Source organism: Ursus arctos, unplaced genomic scaffold (assembly GCF_023065955.2).
Source record: "Ursus arctos isolate Adak ecotype North America unplaced genomic scaffold, UrsArc2.0 scaffold_18, whole genome shotgun sequence".
NCBI classification, from domain to species: domain Eukaryota; kingdom Metazoa; phylum Chordata; class Mammalia; order Carnivora; family Ursidae; genus Ursus; species Ursus arctos.
The window spans coordinates 41,571,042-41,590,043 of record NW_026622852.1 but is presented as its reverse complement, the minus strand read 5'-3'; the positions used below and the strand labels follow the sequence as shown (position 1 = coordinate 41,590,043).

The window sequence follows — 19,002 nt, the reverse complement described above, 5'->3', positions numbered from 1 at the left end:
TCAGGAATGACAGAAGGGAACATCACTACATGCTACAGTTATTAGAGGGGTTAAAAATGATTCGACCCCTTAAATGAGGCAAATACCCTAAAAGAGGCAAAGGAAAGTCCACTCCAGAAGAAAGAGAGAACCTGAAATAGTCCCGTATCTGTTACAAAAATTGAGTTCATAGTTAAATAACCAGTCACAAAGAAAAATCCCATATGGGTTCACTGGAGAATCTGACCAAATATTTGAGGAAGAACTAATACAAATTCTACAACAAATTATTCCAGAAAATAGATGAGGGAAGAACATCTCTCATTTTATGAGGCTGGCATTACTCTGATCCAAAACCAGAGAAAAACACTGCAGGAGAAGAAACTACAAACCAACACCCCTCATAAACACACACATGAACAGCCTAACCAAATATTAGCAAGCTCAACACTGTAATATATTAAAAAATAACACATGGTCACTAGGTGGAATTTACCCCAGAAATGTAAGTTGAGGTTAAAAAAAGAAATCCAATCAGTGCAATTTCCTACAAGAGAAAAGAAGAAGAAAATGATCTCCATGGATGTAAGTACACATTGAAATGTGACAAAATTCAGCGGCGCCCGGGTGGCTCAGTCGGTTAGGTGTCCGACTCGATTTTGGCTCAGGTCATGATCTCAGGGTTGTGGGATCGACTCTGTGCTCAGCAGGGGTGTCTGCTTGAGATTCTCTCCCCCACCCCATGAGTGCTTTCTCTCTGAAATAAATAAAGCTTTTTTTTTTAATGTGACAAAATTCAATAGTCACAAACTCTTAGCCAACTAGGAAGAGAAGGAAATTTCCTGGATCTGATAAAGGAAATCGAAAAAAAACTTGAGTCTGCCGACTTGACAGAAACAAAAAAGCCTTTAAGGAAACACTGTGAACAACAATATTCCAACAAATCACATAACCCGGATGAAGGAAACAAATCCTTAGAAAAACACGAACTACCAAAACCAATCTGAGAAACGGAACATCTGAACAGACCTATAGAAGACTGAGTTAGTATTCAAAACACTTCGCACAAAAAGGCAGAAAAGCAAAGTCCAGATTCTGATGGCTTCATTAGTGAATTCTACTCATATGTTAAAGGAACTCTTCGCAAAGTCTTCCCAAAAAGAGAAGAGGAGGGAACGTTCCACAATTTATTTCATGAGGCGAACATTACTCCGATACCCAAATCAGACAAAGAAATTACAAGAAGAGAAGCCGCAGGCCACCATCTCTTAGGACTACATCACACTTAATGGTTAAACACTGAAAGCTTTCCCCCTAAGATCAGGAACGAGACAAGAATATCCATTCTCACCTCTTTTATTCAATGTGTATTAGCGATTCTAGCCAGGGCAAGGAGGAAAAAATAGTAGTAATTTTAAAAATCATCCAGATTGCAGTGGAAAAAGTAAAATGATCTCTATTTGCAGATGACACGGTTGTGTACATAAACAATCTTATGGAATGTGCACACACACAAAACTATTAGAACTGATAAGGTGAGCAAGGTTGCAGGAAACAAGATCAACGTATATGAAAAAGAAATCAATTGTATTTCTTTATACTAGCAAACGAACACCCCAAAAGTTTAATTAAGAAAATAATTCCATTTTGTAATAGAATCCAAAAGAATAAAACAGTTAGGAATAAGTGCAAGATTTGTACACTGAAAACTAAAAACATGGTTGAAACAACTCAAAGAAGACTTCAATAAATGGAAAGACATTCCATGTTCATAGACTGGAGAATTTAATCTTGTCAAAATAGCAATACTCCCCAAATTAATCTAGATTCAACACGATCCCTATCAAAATCCTTGATGGCTTTTTAACAGAAATTAACAAGCCGTGTCTAAAATTCATGTGGAAATTCAAAAGATACAGAATAGGCAAGACGATCTTCAAAAAGAACAAAGTTGGAGGGCTCACACTTTGATTTCAAAACTACTGCAAAGCTACATACCAATCAAGACAGTGCGGTACTTGCGTGAGGACATACAGATTAATGGGACAGAATTCAGATTTCAGAAATAAACCCTCACACTTAGAGACAATTGATTTTTGACAAGGGTGCCAGGACAATTTAATGGGTGAAAGGATAGTCTTTTCAAAACATGGTGATGGGACAACTGGATATCTGCAAGCAAAAGAATAAAGCAGGAGCCCTCCCTTGATACCTCATATAAAAATTAATTCAAAATGCATCCTAAATGTAAAAGCTAAAACTCTGGTTTCTTCGATAAGACACCAATAGCACACATGAAAGAAGAAAAAGTAGATGGACTTCACCAAAATTTAAAATTTCTGCACTTTTCAAAGGCCAGCATCTAGAAAGTAAAAAGACAATCCACAAAATGGGAGAAAATATTTGCGAATACAGATCTATAGAGGTCTTGTATCTAGAATATGCAAAGAACACTTATAATTCAACAATAAAAAGACAAAAAAAAATTTTAAATGGGCAAAGGATCTAAACAGAGATTTCTCCAAGGGAGGTATTCAGATGGCCAATAAGCCCAAGACAAGATGTTCGATGTCATTAGTCATCAGGAATATGCAAATCAGAATCATAATGAAATACCCCTTGGCACACACTAGGATGGCTATTAACAAAAAGTTAAATCACAGCAAGGATCTCGAACAGGTGGGGAGAAATCGCACCCCTCATACCCTGTTCGTGGTAACGGAAAAATGGTACAAGCCCCTTGCAGAAAACACCTGGCAATTCCCAATTAAATGTGAGTTATCGTGTTACCCAGAATTTCCACTCCCAGGTGTGCACCCAATGGAGTTAAAAACCTGTCCACACAATAACGTGTACTTGAACGTTCACAGCAGGGGTGTTCGTAATAGCCCCAAACTGGAGATAACTTAAATGCCCAACTGGTGACAGGATAAACTGTGGCATATCCAAACACTGGTGTACTGCCCGAAATAAAAAGGAGTCACTGGTATCACAGAACATGGATTCATCTCGAAAGTATACTGAGAGAAGCCAGACACGAAAAACTAATACCATGTAATTCCATGTATGTAAAATTCCAGTGGAAAGTGGCTTGCCAGCGCTGGGCTCGGGGAGGGGACGGGCCACAAAGAGGCAGAAGGGGACTTTTGGGGTGGATGGTCATGGTACACATTTTGACTGTGATGATTAGATGACTATCAGTTGTCAAAATGATCGAACTGCACTCCTTAAACTGGTGAATTCCACGTACGTAAAATCGTATCTTCATAAATCCCATTTTAAAATGAATGAAAAGAAGCCCGTGACAAGAGTACCGACAGTGGTTAGCTGGGAGCAGAGGTCCCGGCTTACACTTCATTTCCTAACTTCTCCGCAGGTTCCCGATTTCTTTCAATGAATGGAAATCACATTTAAAATGGGAAGCACATGTTCTAAAATGGAAGCCAGCCGCCGCTCGTGTTGACTTTCTCCACCAGCGTACAGGGGTTTGAAGGCTCTGCCATGGTTGTGGGGTGTGAGCTTGAGCGAGTCGCTCCAACTTTCTGGGCCTCAGTTCCCCTCCTTAGCCCAAATGCTGGGGCGGGGCAAGCTGCAGGGTGATTCCCTCACCCTTTCTGCAGGACCTGGAATGGAGAGGACTCGGCCTAGCAGTGGCGAACAATGTCTAGTTATTAGTTGACTCAGACAACTTTTTTCTCCGTATCCCACTGAGGCTGCTCCCGACATGGGTGAAGTACTTGGTAAATGCCCCGTGAAAAGGCTTGATTTATGGCTTGAGCTGAGAATAAAGTTTACTCGGTGTGGCTACGCCCTCAGCACCACAGGCAAACACGCACAGTTGCCTCGGCAAAGCTGGGGTCAAGGCCACCTCGTGCGGAGGGACCACTGCAGGAAGGAGAAAGCAGCTGTTCCTGATAGAGGATGGGAAAAGCGGCACCTGTTGTTGTTCAGTATCCAAGCCTGACTGTACCACGACCCTCAATATGTGACATGCGTCATCTCCGGACCCCTCGCCCAGCCTGTGAGAGCGCTGACGGGCCCACTTCACAGATGAGAAGCTGGAGGCCCAGAGAGGTGAGGCGGCTCCAAGGGAAGGCCTGGCGCCCTGCAAGAGCTCAAATGATGTCACATCCTTTTGACAAGCTCTGCAACTTTGGGCCAGTGATTATGTTCTGTGAGCCTCAGTTTCTTCATCCATATAATGGGGATGAGAATGTCAGCTTGTTCAGGAGATGGAATGACACAGCCTCGTCTGACCCGTAGTAATTGCTCACTAAATGTTAGCGATCTCTGGTATTACTACTGCCAACACGTACTCTGGAGCTGTCACCAGGGGCAAGACAAATTTTCCTACAGCACAGAAAAGAAGTTTATTAGGGGGAATTACCCTGTGCCATTCAGCAGCCTCTTAATGAGATTGGTGTTATTTGAGGCTGATCCCCCTTATCAGCGACACTGTGAACTGCACAGATCATGACGCTTAATTTTTCTCTATGGAGTCAATCCTTTAATCCCGACTCAGCCTGGCTGGGATTCAGGCTGGCTCTGCACCGGATTGCCAAAGAGGCATTCTCTGCCAGCAGCGGACCAGAACAAAGCGGCCCAAAGCTCTCCCTAGAAAACAAGTCAGAGGCCTGGGCGCCATGGGGCCACCAGGGGCACAGCCTGGATTTGCATTTTAATAGCCTCCACCCAACAGCCTGAGGATGGGGAAGCACAAGCACCCAGACTCTTCCCTAATCAGCCTCAGCTTCCAGAAGCTGGCAGGGGGGCAGGTGGAGGGTCCGGGTTTCAGAGGAGGAGGAGTCAGCAGACGCTGGACTGTGTGTGGGACGCTCGGGTCCAAGAGGTGTGCCCGTCACTGGTTCCCACAGGGCCAAGTCTGAACGCCTTCAGGGGGCACTCAAGGCCTTCGTGGTGACGGATGGTTGACGGCCAAGGCAAGCAGGACGGGGGAGGCACGTGAAGACTTTAGCAGGAGGGCAGCCGGACATCACAGGTCTTTGAGATGGAGAAGGATCAGAGAGGGGAGACACGTTTCCTGCCCGGGGCCACCGCGGCCTGGAGGCAACACCAGAGTTTGGAGCTCACACGTCCTGGCTGCCAGTCTGTCTCTGCTCTGATTTTAATGAATTCATTAGAAATAAATAATAGCTCCCCCCACCAAAGAGCACGTGACTGAGCGCCTAGGGGACAGCGCCCCCCAATGAATGCACGCCGAAGCAGGGATCAGAAGGACGCAATGAAGGAAGAGGGGTCGCACTCACGGAACAGTCCCTGGCCTAAACGAGTCTAGTTCTGTGCCACTCTGTGCGGGTCAGGCCAGCCCCAAGAGGGGCACGAGCAGTAACAGTCATCATCGCGGGCACGGCAGCGACCACCGTTCCTGCATGTCAGGCACTTTCTTCCCCCCACTTCCAATGCTTCCCTCCCACCCCCAAGAGGCCTCAGAGGGAGAGGTGGCAAGAATGGCTAGCTGCCTCCCCCCAGGTTCCCGTTTCTCTTGACAGTGTGTTGGCCTGTCCCTGGACAGTGGCGCTGGCCTGCTCCCCACCCCTGGAATCTGGGCACACAGGACACGTGTCACTGGTGATCCAAAGTGGTCAAGGAGGAAGTGTGTTTCTCTCCCAGCCGCCCAGTCCGAGAGAGGGAGGCTCTGAGGAGCCACGGTAAGGAAGGTGCTTTGGTCACCGTGTTCAAGGCCAGCCAGCCAGGCCACCTGCACTAAGCCGTGCTGTGACCACAGAAGTGAGTGATTATGTTACACCGCTCGGAATTTGGGGTTTATCTGCTAGAGCACATAGCATCTGCCTCACTGAAGCAGACACTGGACCAGAAGTGGGGTGCTGTGAAAAAACCCTAAAAACGGGGGGCGTGGCTTTGAAGGCAGGATGGTTTAGAGGAGGGCGCTAATAGCACAAGCTTGGAAGGCGGCAGAACAGCTGACAAAAGGGTCACCTAGACAGCAAGCCACCAGCCGGCAACTCGCCACCGGTGGTTCTCCACATCCTCCCTAGACGCACGGCGGGGCCGAGGACGTGCCGCAGATGCCAATGCCAGGCCCCGCCTCAGACCTACAGACCCCGACGTCAGGGCGCGGCCGGGGCGTGCTCAGTTTGAAGACTGCCGCCGGCACGGCTGGGACAGCGGATGCGCCCCTGCTTGGAGACGGGCTTGGGCCCAGGCTGCCCTGGAGGATGCCTCCCCCCTCGCAGCTGCCTCCGCTCACCGAGATCTCAAGGCACACGCCCCTGCCCCCTGGACGTCCTTCCTGGTCAGCTCCTCCGCGGCCTTCAGGCTGGCCACTAGAGCCACGACCTTCAGGGAGCCTTCTTCAGCTCCCCCCCTCTCTAACTGGGCTCCCACCACCCTCTCCAGCACAGACCTCCCCCGTGGGGTCCCAGGGCCCCCTGAGCGCATTTCCTGAGGAAGAGGGGCCTCCGGGAAGGCTCTGGGGTGGGGGCGGGGCACGCGGGTTCCCTTACCTGCGTGGGACTGCATGTGCTCCAGCAGGTTGTTGTAGAACTGGAACTGGATCCCACAGGCACCGCAGGTGTACGGTTCTGGGCCGGGAGGGGGAGACACGAGGCAGCTGTGTTAGAGGCAGAAGGACCCCGGACGCCCGGGAACTGGGGCTCTGGGCCCAGCCTGTCTGCCCCTGTCACTAACTGCTGAGGGAGAGGCTTGGGGGCGGGGGGAGGACCTGCAGATGAAGAGACCGTCTAATTCCATCCAGCAGACATTTATTGAGTGCTTACTGTGTGCCAGGCACTGTTCTGGGCACTGGGGAGGGCGAGGGGGGCAACACTAACGGACCAAGTGCTCTCCTGGGGCAGACACCACGTGCCGCCTGCAGACGCACAGACATCCCCGCCAAGGAACAATACATGAGTGTACGAAGGACACGAGCACCAGGTGAAGAGAACAGAGGGCAGTAAAGGGAGCAGGGAGTAAGCCAGAGAGAGAGAGAAGGGCAGGAAGCGGGGAAGGCCACAGAAAGGCGAGAGGACACAGGACAGGTGAGGACAGGGAAGACAGAGCGGGCGGGATAGGACCACGTGTGCAGGTGGACCTTCCACGTCTGTGTCCCCAACACTCAAGTCAGTGCCCAGCACGGGGGAAAGTGGAAGGAAGAGGAAAGAAGGGGGCCGAAAAGGGAGTAACGAAGAGACGCAAGGGGAGGTTGAGGTGGGCTTGGAGGAGGTGTCCTGAGGCTGCCCCCGAGAGTAGCAACGGGAGGGCCTGGGTTCCTGCTAGGGCCGGACGGTGGGTGGGGGGAGGCTGCCTGTGCTCAGGGCTCTGCCTCGTCCCCTGTCCGGACTCCCCCTCCCACCTGGGGCCAGGCCCTCCTCCTGCCTCCGCTGGCTGCCAGGTCTGCCTAGGGGTGGCCCAAGGGCAGGCGCTCTGGGGAGGTCCTGAGCAGGTGGCCAGCTGAGTTCACTCCCTGCCCTGCCTTGCCCTCTCCAGCCCCCCGTGGGACCGTCACTTACTCTGTAGGAGAGGGAAAGGATTGGAAATCAGGGGACTTGCAGTTTCTGCAAAAGAGAAACAGTTTAGCTAAGTCTCTTTCCGTTCTGGTGCTCTGAGATGACGGTCATTACTTCCGTTCTCAGGAAGCAGTAAGCCATCGGGGCTCTCGGAGGAGGAAGATCTGAGAGCCAGACTCACATTCTGGGCTGGCGCCGGGGCACCGGACAGGGCCAGGTCAGCCAGGGCCATGCCTCTAGGACACCCTCAACTCTCAGAAAGTGAGCCCACAGAGCTCTAGTGAGGAAATGTCCAAGTGCGGCTGCCGCCTCAGGAGAGGGAGCTGGCAGCTGCTTCTAGATCCTGGCACCGGACACCAGAGCAGCCACGGGGAGGGCTGTGCTGTGAGTTCTGCTTCCTGGCCTTGTCAGGTGAGCCTCAAAGGCAGAAGGCAGCAGGGGAGGACCAGAGGGACCGGGACCGGGGTCCTGACCCCATAAATCACAGGCTGGGGACCTGGGGCCATGACCAACCTCTCCTGGGCCTCAGTTTCCTCATCCAGAAAATGGGCTAACAATACCAGTGACACCCCACCCCCGCCCCGGGGCTGGGGTAAGGACGGAAACAGGTAAGACACACACAGCTCTGAACACAGGCCAGGCACATAGTAAGCGCTCAATAAATGGTGGCTGCCGGCAGCGGCACTTTACACTGTCCTCCCCAGTCCGAGTAGCAGCCCCGGAGGACCGAGGGGCAGGGGGTACAGCCTGGCTGCTGAGGGAAAGGCTCCCAGGGAAACAGTGGTTCCAGTCCCACCTTTACCGCCTCCTGTGTGGCCTCGGGCATGTCACTCCATTGCTCTTAGCGCCACCTCTTGGAGACTGGGTTACATTTCTCAAAAGGGTGAGCAGCCTGGAAAAGCCGGCATGCTCTCTACGGTTAACGGCGTTACGCGGACATTCTCATGCCCCCCCCACCGCCCCGCACACCTCCCTCGCTTCTCCTCGGGGTACTCCATGTAGCACTAGGTTTACTTAAAACCACCACCACCAGCAGCACCACGGGCACATGAATGCGTCACCTCCGTGGGCCCTCGCTGGCTGCCCCCCGCCACAGGGACGTGTGTGTGAGCCCCACTTGACAGCGCGGGAGAAATGAAGAGGCTGGCCCCCGTCACCAGCTCGTAGATGCTGTGGCCGGGGTTCCCACTTCGGCTCCAGATCAAGGCCGGAGCTCAGTGTACTGGGCAGAAGCCTCCACGTTTCACAAAGGCCCCGCTTACTGGGACCCCCGTCTGTGCCTAGGTGGTAGCCAGCACCTGATGTGCGGAGTTAACTGAAGCTGCAGGAGAAAGCGAGAAGGTACCCTACCCTAACGTGACCCAGCTATCAGAACTGTGTTCCCATCTTGCCCTGGTGTCACTGTGCAGACTGGCTTGCTGTGCCTTTTTCGGACAGGCCCTCAGGGCCCTGCTAGGTGAGCCGAGGATCCGACCGGGGAGAGTGGCCTTCAGCAGCTCTGTTTTGAGGTACGCCAGGGCAGCCGCCAGGGGGCGCGCAAACACCACCGGGAACCTCAGCTAAGCCTCCTTGGGCAGGCAGGGGCTGGAAGAGAACTTTTGGATGGCCTCTGGTCCAAAGTGGGGCCACAACTCGGGGTCTCTGGCTCTTGGGCTACAGTTCTGTCTATTGCACCCCCTTTGCCTGTCCTGGAAAGAAACTGGCTGCAAGGTTTACTCGACAAACATAGCAATAGCTCTCTTACTCCTCCAGGGCCATCTGAGTCAACACCGCAGGCTATCAGGAGGGCGAGTTCCTCTCTCCATGCGGAAGAGACAAAGACCAGCAGTCCCTGAGATGCCCCTGAGGCCCAGAGGCAGGTCCCTGAAAGAAAACTTCCTTCCCACTTCTGCCTGGCCCTGGCTCCCTCCTAATTCCCTGCCCGCCGTGTCTTCCCGGGAACACCATCATGTACCAGGAAGAGCCCAGCCCAGAGCGCCCGCCGCCACCACCACGGGTAGGAGCGCGTGGAGGCCACGGCACAGGGTGGTAATCACAGGGCACACTCACCGCTGGAGTTTTGGGAACTGCTATTTGTCTCTTCAAAGTGGTTTTGTGCTTTGCCTTCTACTCTCCGACTGAAAGCGCTTTCTGCTGGGTGGGGACAGGAGAGAGCGAGAAAACACCGGTGACTGGTTAGCACTACCAGCGCCAAAGGCAAGGGCATGCCACAGGGGACTTCGAGGCCTATGCTGGGGAACCTGTACTGCGAGGCGCTCCAGGACCCCAAACCAGACCCCCAGCGCCTCGGGCTCACCTGAGTTGCCTGATAACCTTGTCAGGGCCCCCAAGAGATCCCCCTCACAGTGCCCAGCGTGGGTGGAGGGCCAGGCACAGGGTCACGCGTGTGTGACCTGAATGCCCAGATGGAATCCAGCTGAGTGGGCGGATGGCAAATAGCTCTGGGGCTCCCATCTTTGGCTCCTAAGGGGCCACATTTGTGACACTAAGTCATTCGGACTTGCCATCCACTACTTCCTTGGCCAGAATCTGCTGCCACAGGCTCCACCAAGGAGCAGGGAGGGTGACAGTTTTCTGGTGGTGGCTCTGACGGAGCAGGACGGCCAGACAGCGGATTCCAGCTCCACAGGCCGAGGGGTCCCTGGGTGGCAGGGAGGGCATCCTGGGAGAGGCGATGAACAGGCAGAGCCGGGCAGCCCCACACCCTGGGAGCCCAAAGACCAGAGGAGGTCTGCTCAAAGCTCATCCGGGGGAAGGGCCTGGCTCCTTAAAGGGATTCTGGGGCATCTCCACTCAGAGGTGGCATCTTCCTGGTGCTATGTGAGGAGACTGGATCCGGCCGGGGGGAACAGAGCAGTTGAGTTCCCAGCCCCGCCCCCACCTGCAGAAGGTACTGAGACAGAGTATCTGAGCTCGAAGGCAGCGTTGCTTTTCCCGGTTGCTCTGGGCACAATGGGGCCGCGGCTGCTCCAGGAGATAAAGGCATCCGAGAGCAAGTCCAGGGGGGATGAGCCGCTGACCCAGTCCCTTTTAAGGGGAAACAACTCGCACTAGGGTATCAAAGGCTCCGGGCGGTTCAACCAGAAGGAGACCCATTTAGCTTCGTGTGACCCAGCCTTCCCAAATATATTTAGCCGCCAAAGCCCATTTTTAAAAATTCCTTAGTATCCCTCAAAAATGGTGATTCCCGGAACCCACTTTGGGAAATGCCACTGTCACCCAGCCCACCCTACACCAGAAGGGCAAGTGCTCAGACTGTGGGCAACGGGAAAAGAAGGCTCCTACAGATAAATAATATGTTTGGTCCATTATTGTGATGTTGAGACTGATTAGCTGGTTAATTAAAGCGGTGAGTAGAATTTTCTATTGATATTTTTTGTTTGATTACAAAACGCATATGTACTTAGTTCAGAAAACTTCAAAAATGCAAAAGGAAAATCATTGTAATTTCACTACACAGAAATATTGTTAATGTTTTATGTATATCCTTAAGCAATCTTCTATTGTTTAACGTATAGTTATTCCAACTTTTTGCTAATTAAAATTTTTGCTTTTGTAAATAGCCCAGTAGTGAACATCATTGTCCCTCTTCAAATCTTTGTCCTAATTTTTAAAAATTATTTTTGTAGGATTTCTAAAATGTCACTTTTTGATTAAAAAGTATTAACTTTAAAAAAAAAAAAAAAAAAAGACGTCTCCTACAGGCCCTGCTCCAGGCCCGGGCTCCCGACCCCACAATGCCTCCTGACACCGAGGCTGATGATAACATCGCAAGAAGACCCGCTCTTCAAAATGTGTCTGAAAATGCCCGGGCTGACAGCGAGAGACACACTGGCCCACCTCAAGGCACCATCTGTAAATCAGCAAAGAAATTCTTTGTCCTCAATTCTTTGTCTGGGGTTGGGGGGGGGGGGAAAACCCTCTCATTTACTGAGCACCTACTATGTGCCAGGCATGGTCCGCACACCTTACCCCTGTGGTCGCCCACAGTCCTCCCAATAGTGCTGTGAGAGCCACACTGTCATTCCCAGTCTACAGGCGAAAAGACAGGACGGTGAAGCGCCCAGTTCCGCAGCTGGGTGTACTCCCAGCCCATCGCACGGCAGGATGAGGAGAGGTCGTTCCTGGGGCAGGTGCAGTCTCTTGAAAAAGGTCTGGGGTAGGGAAGTGACTCCTTTCTCCATCTCAATCCCTGTGCGTTCCTTCAATGTGTACCCATCTGTGCAGGCGTTCCACGCAGCCTAACCGACATCTCAGTAGAACTTAGCACCACAGAGCTTACAGACTCCTACGATTAGTCCCCTTCTGCTCAGCTGACGATGCAGACTTGGAACAGCTATCCCTGCATCGGCACCTTGGGCTGAAAAGCCGGGGGTGGCACTGCGGCGGGGAATGCCGCGTGTAGACACGCTCATACCCACGGAGCACGGCCTGCTGGCAGGAAGGGGGCAAGGACAACTTCCAGCTCTGACACGCAGGGCCCTGCTCACCCCCTGCTGTCCTCTGCCCTGTGACCCCCACCACAAGCCTTCCAGGTCACAGGCCTCAGAGGCGCTGAGGTCTGAGAGCTGCCACAGACCACATGCCCTCTGCAGGCAATTTCCTGCACCACACTGTCAACATACAAGCTCCCAGCCACAAGGTCAAGAGTAAAAGCAAGAGCTGAAAGCCAGGATCCCGTTATTTAGTTGAGTCAATATCTACTATCAATGAGTCCACGGTGACCAGTCTGTTTCCAACCAATGTAGGACTACTGTTGCAAAAACGCAACGGCTCTTGGCTTTTCTCAGCGCAGTGCCTAAAAATCATTACCTTCAAGGTTGACTGACCACTTACTTCTCTTTCGGAAAACCTAAGCACAACAAACTTAACCTCAAACATTTTTAAGTACCAAATCTTTGCCCAAAACTAGGCTCCTGAACCACAGGGTAAAGGCGAGCACAACCAATTGCTTGGCTATGGGGCTGGTCCAATCTACTGGTTCCCTTAACTCAGGTCTCAGTTTGATTGCCTGTATATTTACCTGATGGCTCTGGGGCTCCTGAGGGCAATGAAAGGACCACAGTCCCACAGGACAACATCATCACCTTTCCTCACCCCACACACTCCGGCAGGCAGCCCCAGGCTCAGTCCACCCAGATCTGAATCAGGAGTCCTGACATCAGTTTTCCCGGGCGCAGCAGCTGCTGTGTCCCTCTCGCTGCCTGCTCCCCTCCTGCAGCCACAGCCCCTTTCTGCACAGACTCCGAACACACTGGAGCTGGTGTCCACTGGTTTCCTGCTGGGCTAGGGCCCGTGGACGGGCTTCACGGGTAGTACCAGACAGGGGGAGGCTAAGAGAACCGAGCTCCTGTTTCACGGGGAGCAGCTCTTCCTAGAAATGAGTTTTTAGATTGGGTTTTTCAGGAAGACGGGGGATGCAAACTCATGCCAAAAAGGTCCAGGCAGGTGATGTAAATGGATGAACAGGACTGGATGTAAGACAGACGACAGCGTGATCACAATGAGAAATGACACCTGCCACGCGGTCACTGTGTTGGGCAGGCAGGAGGGAGTGGGGAGGACCACGAAATACGGGCCAGTATGTGCTCTGTTCAAGGGGGCTGCTGTGGCCCAGCCCCAAGCCACCTGCTGCCCTCCAGGAAAGTGGGCCCAGCACTGCCAGAGCGGACTTTCCAATGTCAGCGAGAACTCAAACATCTTACACAAAATCTCCTCGTGCTCAAATGTCGGCAGTTAATTTAAAAAAAAATCTTAACTCCTTAGGCTATGACTTGGGAAAAAGTACTCTCCTGCTTTAAAAAAAAAAAAAAAAGTTTGCAAACCATCAGGTACAAACCCTCTGATTTAGGGTAAAAAAACCTAGGCTCAGAGGGGCTAGGTGGCTCGCCACGGTGAGAGCCAGCTAGCGGCACAGCCGGGACCCAGATCTGTCCCAGAGAACTACAGGACCTCCACTCGCTCTTGCAAGGGAACAGTGACCCCAGGCACAGCTGTGGCAGGTGGGAGCGGGGTGGGGAGTGGAGGAAATGTGAGCATAACATAGGCCATCGGTACCTGCGGTTGCCTTGCTTGCCGGAGATCCCGAGTTTGGAGTGCGGAACGTCTGGGTTTGGGTGGCTGGAGGGGTGCGGTGTAAGAGCGTGGCGCATCGGACCACGGAGGCCGGAGCTTTTTTCCCCGACTGGTTCGTCTGGGTCTTCGCTGCCACGAAGCGCGGAGACGGGGAGACCTCCGGATGCGAACACTCAGAGCCCGTGTCTGGATCGTCCGGTGGCTCCCACCCGGGGGCAGTACCTGAGAGGGTCACGCTCTCAGTCCCCGTGGGCCCTCGGAGTTAGCCGAGCAAGTGGTCTCTTGGGCCACAGAACCCCATGCTCAAGGGTCAAAACCTCTTCTTGGTCCATAGAGAGCAAAGGCTCTCACTCACACTCAGAGCCTAAGAAAGTCCAGGATTCTAGAACCTTCCCCAGCTTCTCCTTGAGGGAAGCCCGATTGTCAACTAACACTCAGAGGTTCTTGAAGGCCACTGACCAGCTAGCTCACTGAGAGGGTCACCCCTAACCCTCGACCAGCCCAGGCTCTCAGTGTCTAAGAACGCAGCCTATGACTTACACTTGGGACACCTGAATGAGTCAACCCAGGCCCAAGAGCATTTTCTAGAACACTGGCTCTGAAGCCTCTTTTGCTTCCAAGACAGGCTGGCTCAGAAGGACAGAAAGCAGACAGGCAGGGACATGCCAGGGTTGACTGGTGGCGGTGGGGAAAAGCAGAGGGGCTCCATGTAGCCCCAGGGTTTTAGGGGAAGAGGTGCTTAGTATTAGGACTTGCTGCTCTCAGGGACAGCGCTGAAGTCTACGCTGCTGCTTTCACCAAAGTCAGCGCAGCAGTTCCCCAGTGGCGTCTGCGTAAGTCTGGGTCACCATTTCCCAGACCCCCTGCCTCCCTCCCCTGAGTCATCTGCAGAAGCTGGAGTCGCTGAGAACTGGGGGCTGACACCCAGGTGGTCTGCACCTCTGGCAGTCCTGGGCGGGCAGCAGTCCCGCCTTCTTCACACTGTCTGGGACCCTAAACCACCAGCGGGGGCCAAGCCCTGAACCTGGCCACACTCCCATGTTCAACACAAAACGGGAGGGGGCAGTGGTCTTCTGGCTCAACTGCAACTCTCCCCCGGAAGGCGAAAAGGGGACTAGGCAGCATGGGAAGGGGCCCCTTCGGTGCCATGAAGGGGCTCATGGATCTCAGGAGCCGGTCACATCTCGAGGGCACCAACTTGACAAGCAGGGTCTGGCTGAGCACTGAGCAGCCCAAGGACACCGCCGCTGCTCCCCTGCTTCTGGGAGTGGAAGAGGGGCCTCGTTATACCCTTGGGCCCAGGACCGTGTCCCTCCTCGGCATTAGACACTCCACCCACTGCTTTCAGAGCAAAAAAAAAAAAAAAAAAAAAAGTCACTTCCTGACCCTCCACCTTTGGCCATTACTGGCAGTGATGAGGAAGCCCAGGCCTAGAGAGGCAGGAAGCAGGGCTCTGCCCAAGGTCACACAGGGGAACCCGCTCTTCAGTGCTATGTTCACCAGCCTGAGACACTGAGACCAGCTCAGAGGACTCGGCTGCCCCTGCCCTGTCCTCTTGGGGGGTACCCCTTCCTCCATTCACAGTGGTGGCCAGATGCCAGGAGCTGGGGGACACTCTGGTCACAGCCCCCTTAAGCAAGCCCTGACCCGCCCCACCAGCCCCAGGAGGAGTCCCCAAGGCCACTGTCCGCAGAGGTTACAAGTGTCCCTCACTGTCTCAACTCTCATTCTCTGGATTCTGGCTTTCTTAATCAGAAACTAGAGAGGTCTGAATGGGGAAGGACACTTCCACATGTTCCCTCCCTATCTATTTCTATTTTGGAGCCAAGGACCCTGGAGGTCCCTGGAGACCAATCAAAAGGGCGGCTTGTCTCACAATTTCTAAATACTTTTAGCCACAGAACAACCTCCACATCGAACTCCATGGCATGTGTCCGAGTCCCCCACTACCTCCCTGAAGCACAGTTTGGGGACCAGGTGCGGAGCAAGATGAGCCCGCCTCCAGATGCCAGGTCCCTCCCCTTCAGTCTCTGTGGTCATGGCCTCTTTACTTCCCCTCTCTTGACCTTAGGTCCCTCACCCCCGCCCCTTTTGTCCACCAAGAAAAGCAGGCATCCCACCTCTGTGTGACCAGCCTCACAGGGATTCTGTGGGAACCCAGGAAAATCCCAGGAGTACCTTGAATGGTCCACAGTTCTTCACATGTAAGCAGCTACTACTGACTTTTGACGGTAAGGAAACCGAGGCCCAGAACATTTAGCCAGTTTAGGGCCACACGGCAAGTCCGTGTCAGGAAAAGACAGGAGCTCAAGCTTGCCAGTGACCTGAGGGGGCCTCTGCATAAGGCCATGTGGTCCCCTCTGGCATCACCCCACACATCCCAGGAACCCGGGCACAAGGGGCAGAGAATTTCTGAGCAATACTGAGCACGTGGCTTTTGTTCTTAAGCCCCAGACTCGGCCCTGAAGGATGGTTTCTAGAAGACCCTCCAGATCATTTCTTTCCAGGGTCTACAATTCCTGATGTCAAAATCCTGGCATTTGTGGGAGAGCCCCTCCCTCCCTGTGGCAGGCAGCTCAGGGACACCCACGAAGCACGATACAAGAAATCTTCAGGCACCTGGCCTGGGACCAGCTCGCTTCTTGCCTCTCCCATTCTCTAGCACCCTCTCTCTTCCAAGCCTTGTGGCCTTTACACATATTATTTCTTCTGCTGGAATGATCTTCTCTCCAGTTTTTGCCTGGGTAACTCGTGCTGGTCCAACACACCTCCACTTAAGCATCACTTGGTCTGGTACCCCTCCCTGGACCTCCCCTGGTCAGGTATCTTTTGGTCCCCTCTCCTCGTCTCTTCCAAGAACTGATCACCACCCACAATGACACACGCTGTGATCTTTTGATTGGGGTCTCTTCCCCCATGAGCCTGAACGCTCTGTGAGGGCAGACCGTGCCAGTTAGGCCCAACCACGCACTCAGGACCTAGCACCTTCCCCGACACGCAGAAGTGCTCCACAGGAGTGGCGGAATCAGAGAAGCAATGCATGAATGGCCAGAAAAGCAAAACTCAACCACTTAAGCAGAGCGTGTCAAAGACAGGATGCCCGAGAGGAGACACGAGAAACTGTCTCACGTGTTACCCTCTCATCAGCCCCGCAGGTGTATCTAAGGCAGACGGGCACGCAGAGCTCAGAGAGGTACAGACACCACTCCAGGGTCACAGAGCAGGTAGGGACGGAGCAGGATGCACGTGCCAGACCCCTAACTCCTTTCACACAACGGTCTGCTCCATCTGTGGACCTTCTCACATGGAATGTTATCAGGCTGGAATTCCTACCCGAGTTCCCACCAGGAAAAGAAGAGTGAGCTTCAGACAGACTGACTGCCCTTATAAAGAAAATACACGAGATGTTTACATCTAAGAGATATTTAAAAATAAGAGAGCATGAGGGCTCTCCTTCCTGTAAAGCTGAAATTCAACTGGAGCAAAAAAAAAAAAATTCAGAGAATATAAGGATTCGGGGAAAGTAACCACACAGCTGAGAGCATTGAAAGGCTAGGGGGTCTCCCTGAAACCTTCACGAGGCAGAGGAGGGTGAAGATGCATTCGAGGCAAATGGAAAGAGCGTGCTCCAAGGCTGGAGGCGGGAATGCGCGGGAGCTGCAGCGCAAGGAGTCTCATTCGGGAATGCCTCCTTGTGGATTTTCATCTTAGGAAGAGAATTGGAGAATTTACTCTTCTGGCCATCATGGAGTCCCCGGGGTAGGACTAAGCCCCTCTCCAGATTCAACTATAAAGCTGGACAAAATACACAGAACAACAGTTTTCAGACTTTGAACAGCAGGCAATGCAAGGCTGTGATTCACAAGGGAAGACCTTATGTGAGATCACTCCAGTTTCTGCCTGGAGACCTTCTGGCCCACAGCACGGGGGTGAGGCAAAGAAGCACTGCAGGTTGGCTGATTGGAGAAGACAATGGTCAGAGTTCAGGGCTTCTGAGGTGGCTGGAATTAGCAGGATAGAATAATGAAGAGGAGGGAATTTTAAAGGGGGGGGGAAAAAAGGAACTATAGAAATGTGCAGAGGGACCCCCTTAAAGTCTTTGGCTGGATGCCAAACTGATTTGTACAGAAGGAGCCTCTGAAAAGTCTAGCAGGTAACCGCTGCCGGGGGCTGTGAGCCGAGCAAGGATTCAGAAGTCTCACAAGATTAGGAGATGTCGGAGTTCCCATCTGTCAGAGAAGACAGACCTTGTTGAACACCTCAAGCGTTTATTTTGGGACCCAGAAAGGCCAGGCCTTAGAAGGCTTACTCTAACCCTAGAATGAGAACTGCTGGAGACCCACCGTAACAGTTTAAAAACAAACCTTTGAAGCATGAAGCTGATCTGTAAGTAAAGTAACTGCCCGCCATAACAAAATCCAACACTTTTCAAAGGAAGATAACAAAATCCAGATGCTCAGAGAAACATCGCAATGTGCAGCACAGAAGAAAAAATTACTTGAGGCGAAGCAGGAAAACATGACTAATAAGAGAAAAATAACAATCAACAGAGACATACAGAAATGACATGGACAATGGAATCTGACGACCTTAAAACAGCTTTGATGAATATGCTCAAAGATTTAAAGGATAATATGAACACAATGAAAAAAGAAATGCTATAAAAAGAAACTAAACGGAAATTAGAGATGAAAAATAGGATAGCTAAAATGAAAATTTCACTTGATGGATTTTTCTAATAAAACAGATTGTATACTAAAGGAGAAAAGAACAGCAAACTTGAAGACAAGGTACTAGAAACTACCCAAATTGAAGCTCAAAGGGAAAACAGGGCTGATAAACTAAAGGGAACTTCACCACCAAATGGTTTAGCACATATGCAAATAAAGTCTCAACAGCAGAAAAATATTGCCCTTATTGGGCAATAAGAATATTTGCAGAAATACTGGCTGGAATTTTCCAAATCTGATGAAAAATATAAATCCACTGAACCAAGAAACTCAATGAACCCCAACCAGGATAAACACAAAGAAAACTATGCACCATAATCAAACTGCTAAAAAAACCAGTAACACAGAGATATATTTAAAATCACCCAAACAAAAAAGACACATTAAATATAGAACAATCAGAATGATCTCTGACCTCTCACCAGAAACAACATAAACCAGAAGACAAAAGAATGTCATTTTAAAGTGCTGAAAGAGGGGCGCCTGGGTGGCACAGCGGTTAAGCGCCTGCCTTCAGCTCAGGGCGTGATCCCGGTGTTCTGGGATCGAGCCCCACATCAGGCTCCTCCGCTATGAGCCTGCTTCTTCCTCTCCCACTCCCCCTGCTTGTGTTCCCTCTCTCGCTGGCTGTCTCTATCTCTGTCAAATAAATAAATAAAATCTTTAAAAAAAAAAATAAATAAAATAAAGTGCTGAAAGAAAAACTTCCCAACCTAGAATTTCATATCCAG

General features: G+C 51.8%; 1 protein-coding gene across 23 annotated transcripts in view; it reads right to left on the bottom strand.

Moving 5' to 3' along the window:
- ZNF618 (zinc finger protein 618) overlaps positions 1-19,002 on the bottom strand; it is a 172,302-nt gene that overhangs the window by 7,147 nt on the left and 146,153 nt on the right. For 5 of the 23 annotated variants that reach the window (XM_026513816.4, XM_026513814.4, XM_026513818.4 and 2 more), the window contains 4 exons: positions 13,524-13,763; positions 9,516-9,599; positions 7,470-7,514; positions 6,465-6,542 (listed from right to left, as the gene is read on the bottom strand). The exons of 1 other annotated variant lie outside the window; for it this stretch is intronic. In XM_026513816.4, the coding sequence (XP_026369601.1) occupies positions 6,465-6,542; positions 7,470-7,514; positions 9,516-9,599; positions 13,524-13,763 (447 nt within the window). The remainder of the gene's footprint in view (positions 1-6,464; positions 6,543-7,469; positions 7,515-9,515; positions 9,600-13,523; positions 13,764-19,002) is intronic. 17 more of the 23 variants (XM_026513826.4, XM_026513817.4, XM_026513819.4 and 14 more) reach the window with 7 other exon arrangements.